The sequence below is a fragment of the Thunnus albacares genome, chromosome 4 (genome assembly GCF_914725855.1).
Source record: "Thunnus albacares chromosome 4, fThuAlb1.1, whole genome shotgun sequence".
Classification (NCBI taxonomy): Eukaryota; Metazoa; Chordata; class Actinopteri; order Scombriformes; family Scombridae; genus Thunnus; species Thunnus albacares.
The window spans coordinates 352,394-363,516 of record NC_058109.1 but is presented as its reverse complement, the minus strand read 5'-3'; the positions used below and the strand labels follow the sequence as shown (position 1 = coordinate 363,516).

Sequence of the window (11,123 nt, the reverse complement as noted above, 5' to 3'; positions counted from 1 at the left end):
CACCTTTGGAAGACCTCCAAGACAAACGCAATATTGATTCTCTCTCAACCTTCGACTCCATCTCAAAATGCACCTTTTCAAACTGGTTTATTCTCTCTGATCCTGCCTCTGATTGCTTTATTCAAATCAAGTTTGCATTGATGATTTTATACTTCTATTTACTATTAATTTACTATTTTAACTCTATTTTTGTATAAAGCTGCTTTGTTTGATTTGTTGGTGTTGTTTTCACTGCTGTATGTTTGATTTTACTTTGTGTTTGTAAGGTGTCCTTCAGTGTCCTGAAAGGTGCATATGAATAATATGCATTATTAATATTATTATTATTATTTAGAAATCAGTTCATGTCAAACAATTTAAAGGGGGATATCGTAACCACAGAGAGGAGGTGATCATCACATGATGAAGGTTCGGGCATGCAGGGTTTCTCTCCGTGTCAGTGCCGTAACGCCGGGTTCAGACCTGAAGCAGAAACACCGCGAAGCGTCTCTTCTTGCACAAGCAGGAGCCTCGCTGTTCACACCAGAAGCACATTTCTCAACAAGCGATTCCACTCTTCTGTTACTTTTCTAATCACATGTAGAGCTGATTTTTATTCAATAAAATAAATCTTCACTTCAGTCACACAGTCAAATCAGTCTGCATGTAATCAGTGCAAATGAACAGGCCAAGCTAGCTAATGAGCTAGCACTAGCGCCACGCTAACAGCAAACTAAGAGAGATTTTAGTGTAACAGTAAAAACAAATCACAACAAAGGCATAGCATCTTATTACAGGCTCAGCATTGACAAACAGCTGGAGGCTAAGTTATGACCTCATCAATCTGACATTTGATTGATCCAGACGAGCCTATAACCTCCCCGCACTCACAGAATCTGGAGTTACGATACGTAACTGACCAGATATTCTATCCTGTGTCTGACTTCCTGTCCGGCTTCATCTACTCCATGCAGTTTGACAGATTTGCTCATGACGCGTGGAGAAAATATTCCAGACACGGAAACCATTGCTGCAGATCACGCTGCAGCTGGTCTGAACCCGGCGCAGCACTCTGGAAGATGTAGAACAAACTATCATACATTGTAGTAAATATAATATAATATAATTCAGAGGGAGACATTGAGAAATATGGTTCATGAGACAGGAATGGAGTTTAAAATCTCTACTAAGCACAGGACAGGACTGCAGGGAAATCCTAAGGTGATTGGTAGGTTATATAATATATATAATATTTATTATATAGTATATTTATATATATTTATTATATAAAACATGCAGATATGGTGATATTGTTTTTCTATAGACACCAGTATTCAGAGGATCTAATGCCATGAATCTACATGCTCCAGTCAGACGCAGCAGGTGGCGGAATGCACCTTTAAAGTTAGAAGAAGAAGAAGCGGGCAGTGACATCACAACAGAGACAGGAAACCGTAGAAGAAGTCGGGGTTGTGCTTCCTGTGTGTGTCGGCGTGTTTGGTTCTTGTGAAGCTAAAGTTTCCTTCATAAAAAGACAGAAAGCAGCAGAAAGCAGCAGCGGAGATGGTGAGTGAGCAGCAGATCTTCATCCTGACGCTAAACATTCATCACTGATACACCGCTAGCGCAGTTAGCATGCTAACCTGTTAGCTTTAGCTGGAAGCTAACGGATCTATTCAGCGGATTTAAAGCAGATAAAAGTTTGGTCTAAACAGTGAAACTGTGAGATGAACTTTCCCGAAGACATCGGTGATGAGCAGAAAGCTTTTTAACGCAGTCAGCTGTTACACTGTGACCTGCAGTGCTGGAAGAACTCAGATCCTTTACTTCAGTAAAAGTGTCAATACCTAATCAATATATCATCAATAGAAAATACTTCATTTAAATCCTACTCAAGTAAGAGCACAGAAGTATTATCTGCAAAATTAGTACTTTTAGTTTCGTTCCTCTGAGATGCTGCTGAAATACAAACTGTGTAACCCTCACACAACGTTCATCGAACCCTCACACAACGTTCATCTAACCTTCACACAACGTTCATCTAACCCTCACATAACGTTCATCTAACATTCACATAACGTTCATCTAACCCTCACACAACGTTCATCTAACCCTCACATAACGTTCATCTAACTCTCACACAACGTTCTTCGAACCCTCACACAACGTTCATCTAACCTTCACACAACGTTCATCTAACCCTCACATAACGTTCATCTAACATTCACATAACGTTCATCTAACCCTCACACAACGTTCATCTAACCTTCACATAACTCTCATCTAACCTTCACATAACTCTCATCTAACCTTCACACAACGTTCATCTAACCTTCACACAACGTTCATCTAACCCTCACATAACGTTCATCTAACTCTCACACAACGTTCTTCGAACCCTCACACAACGTTCATCTAACCTTCACACAACGTTCATCTAACCCTCACACAACGTTCATCTAACATTCACATAACGTTCATCTAACCTTCACATAACGTTCATCTAACCCTCACACAACGTTCATCTAACATTCACACAACGTTCATCTAACCCTCACACAACGTTCATCGAACCCTCACACAACGTTCATCTAACCTTCACATAACTCTCATCTAACCTTCACATAACTCTCATCTAACCTTCACATAACGTTCATCTAACCTTCACATAACGTTCATCTAACCTTCACATAACGTTCATCTAACCCTCACACAACGTTCATCTAACATTCACATAACGTTCATCTAACCTTCACATAACGTTCATCTAACCCTCACACAACGTTCATCTAACATTCACACAACGTTCATCTAACCCTCACACAACGTTCATCTAACATTCACACAACGTTCATCTAACCCTCACACAACGTTCATCTAACATTCACATAACGTTCATCTAACCTTCACATAACGTTCATCTAACCCTCACACAACGTTCATCTAACCTTCACATAACGTTCATCTAACCCTCACATAACGTTCATCTAACCTTCACACAACGTTCATCTAACCCTCACACAACGTTCATCTAACCCTCACACAACGTTCATCTAACATTCACATAACGTTCATCTAACCCTCACACAACGTTCATCTAACCCTCACACAACGTTCCTGTAACCTTCACATAACGTTCCTGTAACGTTCTCTACCACAGCATCAGCAGCTCGTCCGTCGTTAACAAACTGCTTATTAACCCTTTAATGAAGCTTCACAAACTACGAAAGAAAAACCTGGTCCAGGTCTGAATGCTGGACCCCTACAGTGAGGGGGTCTGGTCCAGGTCTGAATGCTGGACCCCTACAGTGAGGGGGTCTGGTCCAGGTCTGAATGCTGGACCCCTACAGTGAGGGGGTCTGGTCCAGGTCTGAATGCTGGACCCCTACAGTGAGGGGGTCTGGTCCAGGTCTGAGTGCTGGACCCCTACAGTGAGGGGGTCTGGTGGAACGGTGGTCCTCACCTTGTTATTGATCCTACAGACTCTGAACATCATGCTTCATAAAGATCTTCCTCATGTGGTGTTGTGATGATGATGATGATGATGCTGGGTTGAGATCAGGTGACTGTGAAGGTCGTAACATGTGATTCAGGATAAAGCTGATCACTCACAACTACTTTGTATTGATTAGCAGTGACCCTTCCCCAAACCCTGCCAGCATAACAGAGTCCCCAGACCCCCTCACTGTAGGGGTCCAGCACTCAGACCTGGACCAGACCCCCTCACTGTAGGGGTCCAGCACTCAGACCTGGACCAGACCCCCTCACTGTAGGGGTCCAGCACTCAGACCTGGACCAGGTTTTCCTTTAACGTGTCACCTGTGTGTGATGATCCTGTTTCATCAAACAACCATCATGAGTCATATTTAAGACAAACGTCGGTCTGTGAGCAGAGACGTGTTTGTGTCGGGGGTTAATGTGGATCTGTCAGTCCTGATCCAGGACAGACCGGACCCCTCATGCTTCCTGGTTTAACTTGTGTGAATGAAACTGAAACGTCTGTCTCTGTGTTTACAGGCTCGAAATGCTGAGAAGGCCATGTGAGTACACGTTGTTTTCATTCTGTCGGCTGAGACTCGATCAGAAGCAACTTCATTGATTTCACATCATACGTATTGATCTGTTGGTGATTTGTGATCGTAATTAACGTAAAATCAAGAAATCTCTGCAGATATTTGATTTTATTTGCTGCTGAAAGTTTATTTAATAAAAGTTATAAATAGAACTGAAGCACAGTATTCTCTATAGAACGTTGAGTCCTCATGGTTCTCATGTTCAGCTGACATCTAGTTGTTTGTGCAGGAGGCAGCGATCAATGAATCAGTGATCAATGAATCAGTGATCAGTGAATCAGTGATCAATGAATCAGTGATCAATGAATCAGCGATCAATGTCTTTACACAAGCAGATCTGCAACAGCTTTGTTTTAATACAAGACTAAGTTCTGGTTCTACTGTAGTTCTGTGTGGTTCTACTGTAGTTCTGTGTGGTTCTACTGTAGTTCTGTGTGGTTCTACTGTGGTTCTACTGTGGTTCTGTGTGGTTCTACTGTAGTTCTACTGTAGTTCTGTGTGGTTCTACTGTGGTTCTACTGTAGTTCTGTGTGGTTCTACTGTGGTTCTGTGAGGTTCTACTGAGGTTCTCTAACTGTCTCTCTGTCTCTCAGGACGGCTCTGGCCCGGTTCAGACAGGCTCAGCTGGAGGAGGGAAAAGTGAAGGTCAGATTCTGTTCTACCCTGCAGGTTCTCAACCTGAGGCCCGGGACCCATTCATGTCCACATATAACACCTGTCTGTCTCTCTCTGACCCGTCTGTCTGACCCGTCTGTCTGACCCGTCTGTCTGACCCGTCTGTCTGACCCGTCTGTCTGACCTGTCTGTCTCTCTGACCTGTCTGTCTGACCTGTCTGTTTCTCCGACCTGTCTGTCTGACCTGTCTGTCTGACCTGTCTGTCTCTCTGACCTGTCTGTTTCTCCGACCTGTCTGTCTATCTGACCCATCTGTCTGTCTGACCCGTCTGTCTGACCTGTCTGTCTCTCTGACCCGTCTGTCTGTCTGACCTGTCTGTCTGACCTGTCTGTCTGACCTGTCTGTCTCTCTGACCCGTCTGTCTGTCTGACCTGTCTGTCTGACCTGTCTGTTTCTCTGACCTGTCTGTCTGACCTGTCTGTTTCTCTGACCTGTCTGTTTCTCCGACCTGTCTGTCTCTCTCTAACCTGTCTGTCTATCTGACCCATCTGTCTGTCTGACCCGTCTGTCTGACCTGTCTGTCTGACCTGTCTGTCTGACCCGTCTGTCTGACCCGTCTGTCTGACCTGTCTGTCTCTCTGACCTGTCTGTCTATCTGACCCATCTGTCTGTCTGACCTGTCTGTCTGACCTGTCTGTCTGACCTGTCTGTCTGACCTGTCTGTCTGACCCGTCTGTCTGACCCGTCTGTCTGACCCGTCTGTCTGACCTGTCTGTCTGCAGGAGAGGAGGCCGTTCCTGGCGTCAGAGTGCAGTGAGCTTCCTAAAGCAGAGAAGTGGAGACGACAGGTAAGATTTTACTTGATTTAATGAATCTGACCTGTCTGTCTCTCTCTGACCTGTCTGTCTCTCTCTGACCTGTCTCTCTTTGTCAGCACCGTCTGGTTTGAATAAACTTTATTGGAAGTGTAGCCAGACAGGCTGCAGACATAAAAACTTTGAATTATTTTACTTTAATTCTGACAAATCAGATTTTGTTTCTGTCGGTTTGTCACACAGCTGTAAATACTACGTTACCCATGAGCCTCGGCTGCTGTTGCTATGGAGACGAAGCCAGTCAGAGTTTTAGTGAAGTCAGAATGCTTCATTGTTGAGTCACCATGGTTACTGAAGCTCTGTGATTGGATGTTTCTTGATGAAATGCATCCTGGGAGTCGTAGTTGGCTCCATATTCCCCTCTGCTGATTCAACAGGAAGAAACTGACACACCTGTGTGTGTGTGTGTGTGTGTGTGTCTGTGTGTGTGTGTGTGTGTGTGTGTGTCTGTGTGTCTGTGTGTGTGTGTGTGTGTGTGTCTGTGTGTCTGTGTGTGTGTGTGTGTGTATGTGTGTCTGTGTGTGTGTGTGTGTGTATGTGTGTCTGTGTGTGTGTGTATGTGTGTCTGTGTGTGTCTGTGTGTGTCTGTGTGTGTGTCTGTGTGTGTGTGTGTGTGTGCCTGTGTGTGTCTGTGTGTGTGTCTGTGTGTGTGTGTCTGTGTGTGTGTCTGTGTGTGTGTGTGTGTGTGTATGTGTGTCTGTGTGTGTCTGTGTGTGTGTGTGTGTTACAGATCATCAGTGAGATCTCTAAGAAAGTGGCTCAGATCCAGAACGGTGAGTTTTAACTAACAGGACGACAATGATATGATGAATTATTATTATTACGTCTCTCTGTCTGTCTCTCTCTGACCCGTCTGTCTCTCTGACCTGTCTGTCTCTCTGACCTGTCTGTCTCTCTGACCTGTCTGTCTCTCTCTGACCCGTCGGCCTCTCTGACCCGTCTGTCTCTCTGACCCGTCTTTCTGTCTCTCTGACCCGTCTGTCTCTCTCTGACCCGTCTGTCTCTCTGACCCGTCTGTCTCTCTGACCCGTCTGTCTCTCTGACCCGTCTGTCTCTCTCTGACCCGTCTGTCTCTCTGACCTGTCTGTCTCTCTGACCTGTCTGTCTCTCTGACCCGTCTGTCTCTCTCTGACCCGTCTGTCTCTCTCTGACCCGTCTGTCTCTCTGACCCGTCTGTCTCTCTGACCCGTCTGTCTCTCTCTGACCCGTCTGTCTCTCTCTGACCTGTCTGTCTCTCTGACCTGTCTGTCTCTCTGACCCGTCTGTCTCTCTGACCTGTCTGTCTCTCTCTGACCTGTCTGTCTCTCTGACCCGTCTGTCTCTCTCTGACCCGTCTGTCTCTCTCTGACCCGTCTGTCTCTCTGACCCGTCTGTCTCTCTGACCCGTCTGTCTCTCTCTGACCCGTCTGTCTCTCTCTGACCCGTCTGTCTCTCTGACCCGTCTGTCTCTCTGACCCGTCTGTCTCTCTCTGACCCGTCTGTCTCTCTGACCTGTCTGTCTCTCTCTGACCCGTCTGTCTCTCTGACCTGTCTGTCTCTCTCTGACCTGTCTGTCTCTCTGACCCGTCTGTCTCTCTGACCTGTCTGTCTCTCTCTGACCTGTCTGTCTCTCTGACCCGTCTGTCTCTCTCTGACCCGTCTGTCTCTCTGACCCGTCTGTCTCTCTGACCCGTCTGTCTCTCTCTGACCCGTCTGTCTCTCTGACCCATCTCTCTCTCTGACCTGTCTGTCTCTCTGACCCGTCTGTCTCTCTCGGACCCGTCTGTCTGCAGCTGGTCTGGGGGAGTTCAGGATTCGGGATCTGAATGATGAGATCAATAAGCTGCTGAGAGAAAAAGGTCACTGGGAAGTTCGGATCAAAGAGCTGGGAGGACCCGACTATGCAGTGAGTCACCGATACCGATCAATACACAATATAGCATCAGTCTATCTGATCAATAGCAGGTGGAAATTTAAACATGTTAACCGTTGAAGGGACGGTTCTCATGTCTGTACGTTAGCTTAGCTTAGCACAAAGACTGGAAACAGATGGAAACTGCTAGCCTGGCACTCGTAGCCGTGATGAAGATGAGTTTAGACATGAAGGTCTTCTTCAGGGCATCGAGACATGTGGAAGCGTTGGTAACGAGGGCCGGGTTTAAAACATTGATTTTCTGATTCAAATTGATCTTCATTTAAATTTTCTGATATCGAGTCATGAAATCTAAATCCAATAAACGGAACCATCAGCCGTTGGGCTCGATGGTTCCTTCAGTGGAGCAGCTCTTCACCTTTGCAAGGATACTTGAGGGGTCATGTTCGCACATCCAGTCTACATTTCCTGGTTAGGATCCTCCTGGTCGCCTCCCTCTGGGGGGGGGGGCTTCATATGTCTCCTGGCCTGGGAACGCCTCGAGATCCCCGGGAGGAGCCGGAGGGCGTTGCTGGGTCGAGGTTTTCTTACCGCGACCTGGTCCCAGATAAGCAGCAGGAAACGGACGGATGTTCTTTGTTTCCTGCAACACTCGCTCATCCTTGATGTTCAGACCTGATGGAACTCGTCTGATGATGAGAGATTCATGGAGCAGCGACCGAGGACAACCTGCAGCGTCTGAAGGACGAGGAGTTTGTCCTCGTCTACGCTGCCGCCTGCAGGCAGATCACACCAACCGCAGGAACAGCACCTAGTGGCCAAACTGTGTAATTACAACATCATGTGACGCTGTTGGGCCCACAGACTAACATGATGACAGAGTCGTCTGTAATTCAGTGGATACTTTTATTTTGAAAATTACTCTTAACTATCAGAGTTTTATCCGTTCGGTCCGATCACATGTCGAAAGTCTAGAAGTGTCGTGACTGCGATCCATTTGTTGAAATCCATTTATGTCACTTTTGGGCTGACTGAGATTAATAGATGCTTCTGCCTCTGAATGTCCATATGCTCTTCAAAATAAAAGATGTTTATTTGCTGCTTGCCTTTACAACAGTTGCATATAGAAAATAAATATACTGAAAATATTCTGATAAACAAAAGATACAAAATGAGCAAGCAAGATTGTGTCTGCTGTCCGGTCGGCCCACCACGAGGCTGCAGCACCTGAGGATCAGGTAGAAAACACACACAATACAACATGACCGGTATATAAAGTTAAACATGGTGGAACTTTTTTATCCCTGTTCAAGTTAGACGTCTCAGTCGACAGAAGTCTCTAGTGAGCATGCTCCCTGAGTGCGTTGGGCTCATAGAGCATGCCTAATATGTTTTCAGGAAGTGGCTTTTTGGGCTTCATGCAACTTTCATCACACCTCCGACGTTGTGTCCACTTCTCTTTACACATCCATGGATCCTACTCATCCTCCAAGCATGAGTACAACATGTGTGGCAGAGCAGAGCAGGTGTGGGGGAACCTCTCCGAGCACTATCAGGATAAAGACATTCAAACCTTCCTGCATGACGCCACAGCAGTGTACCTGGCGAGTGATGCCACCGGGGACCGGCTGAGGAACAACACCAGGACTGTCGGAGGAGGCGGAGCAGCAACAGGAGGAGACAGAACCTCCGGGCTGGAGATGTGGGATTTAGGAGCAGAGAAGAAGAAGCTGCAACAGTCTAAGCCGCTCTGAGCTGAAGCCTCCTGCTACACAATCATAAAGCAACGTTACTTATGTTCTTAATCTGTTTTGTTTCTTTTCTCTTAAAAAAATAACAAAAAGAGCCAATAAGAGTACCGTCTAATACCGGATCAATAAGCAGTATCAGTAAGAGTAGTAGTACCGTTAAAATCTTAACGATACCTCACCTATTGATCAGTGGCAGGCAGAGCCGGGATAGCAGGTTCCATCTGTTTCCAGTCTTTATGCTAAGCTAAGCTAACGTACAGACAGGAATCACTGAGCAGCTGATTCTCTCTCTGGCCGTTCCCATTAACTGTGTGTGGTATTGATCAGTGATCGATCAGCTGTGTATCTGTGTGTCAGCGTGTCGGCCCAAGGATGTTGGACCACGAGGGGAAGGAGGTTCCCGGGAATCGCGGCTATAAATACTTCGGAGCGGCCAGAGACCTGCCGGGAGTCCGAGAGCTGTTCGAGAAGGAGCGTACGTACTTCTGTCTTTACTCCTTGTGTGATGTCACACTTCACTGTCTGATCATTGATCCTCATCGATCATGTGACTCCCAGCTGCCCCAGCGCTGAGGAAGACCAGGGCAGAGCTGATGAAGGACGTGGACGCAGAGTACTATGGCTACAGAGACGAAGACGATGGCGTCCTGCTGCCTCTGGAGATGCAGCACGAGAAGCAAGGTGAGAATTTACAATTATGGTGTTTCCCAGAGTCAGTCACGGCCAGTCACAGTCAGTCACGGCCAGTCACGGCCAGTCACAGTCAGTCACAGCCAGTCACAGCCAGTCACAGCCAGTCACAGCCAGTCACAGTCAGTCACAATCAGTCACGGCCAGTCACGGCCAGTCACAGTCAGTCACAGTCAGTCACAGCCAGTCACAGCCAGTCACAGCCAGTCACAGTCAGTCACAGCCAGTCACAGCCAGTCACAGTCAGTCACAGTCAGTCACAGTCAGTCACAGTCAGTCACAGCCAGTCACAGTCAGTCACAGTCAGTCACAGTCAGTCACAGTCAGTCACGGCCAGTCACGGCCAGTCACAGTCAGTCACAGCCAGTCACAGCCAGTCACAGCCAGTCAGTCACAGCCAGTCACAGTCAGTCACAGTCAGTCACAGTCAGTCAGTCACAGTCAGTCACAGTCAGTCACAGTCAGTCACAGCCAGTCACAGCCAGTCACAGTCAGTCACAATCAGTCACGGTCAGTCACGGCCAGTCACGGCCAGTCACAGTCAGTCACAGCCAGTCACAGTCAGTCACAGCCAGTCACAGCCAGTCAGTCACAGCCAGTCACAGTCAGTCACAGTCAGTCACAGCCAGTCACAGCCAGTCACAGTCAGTCACAGCCAGTCACAGCCAGTCACAGCCAGTCACAGTCAGTCACAGTCAGTCACGGCCAGTCACAGCCAGTCACAGTCAGTCACGGCCAGTCACGGCCAGTCACGGCCAGTCACAGTCAGTCACAGTCAGTCACAGTCAGTCACAGCCAGTCACAGCCAGTCACAGTCAGTCACAATCAGTCACGGTCAGTCACGGCCAGTCACAGTCAGTCACGGCCAGTCACAGTCAGTCACGGCCAGTCACGGCCAGTCACGGTCAGTCACGGCCAGTCACGGCCAGTCACAGTCAGTCACAGTCAGTCACAGTCAGTCACAGTCAGTCACAATCAGTCACGGTCAGTCACGGCCAGTCACGGTCAGTCACGGCCAGTCACGGCCAGTCACAGTCAGTCACAGTCAGTCACAGTCAGTCACAGCCAGTCACAGCCAGTCACAGCCAGTCACAATCAGTCACAGTCAGTCACAGTCAGTCACAGTCAGTCACAGCCAGTCACAGTCAGTCACAGTCAGTCACAGCCAGTCACAGCCAGTCACAGCCAGTCACAGTCAGTCACAGCCAGTCACAGTCAGTCACAGTCAGTCACAATCAGTCACAATCAGTCACAGCCAGTCACAGCCAGTCACAGCCAGTCACAGCG

The 11,123-nt window shown here is 47.4% G+C and overlaps 1 protein-coding gene across 4 annotated transcripts in view; it reads left to right on the top strand.

Moving 5' to 3' along the window:
- Window positions 1-1,409: 1,409 nt before the first annotated feature.
- Window positions 1,410-11,123, top strand: part of isy1 (ISY1 splicing factor homolog) — a 32,877-nt gene continuing 23,163 nt past the window's right edge. For all 4 annotated transcript variants that reach the window (XM_044349624.1, XM_044349621.1, XM_044349622.1 and 1 more), the window contains exons 1-8: window positions 1,410-1,545; window positions 3,997-4,019; window positions 4,646-4,697; window positions 5,451-5,516; window positions 6,274-6,316; window positions 7,316-7,428; window positions 9,504-9,621; window positions 9,705-9,827. In XM_044349624.1, the coding sequence (XP_044205559.1) occupies window positions 1,543-1,545; window positions 3,997-4,019; window positions 4,646-4,697; window positions 5,451-5,516; window positions 6,274-6,316; window positions 7,316-7,428; window positions 9,504-9,621; window positions 9,705-9,827 (541 nt within the window). In that variant the 5' untranslated portion in view covers window positions 1,410-1,542. The remainder of the gene's footprint in view (window positions 1,546-3,996; window positions 4,020-4,645; window positions 4,698-5,450; window positions 5,517-6,273; window positions 6,317-7,315; window positions 7,429-9,503; window positions 9,622-9,704; window positions 9,828-11,123) is intronic.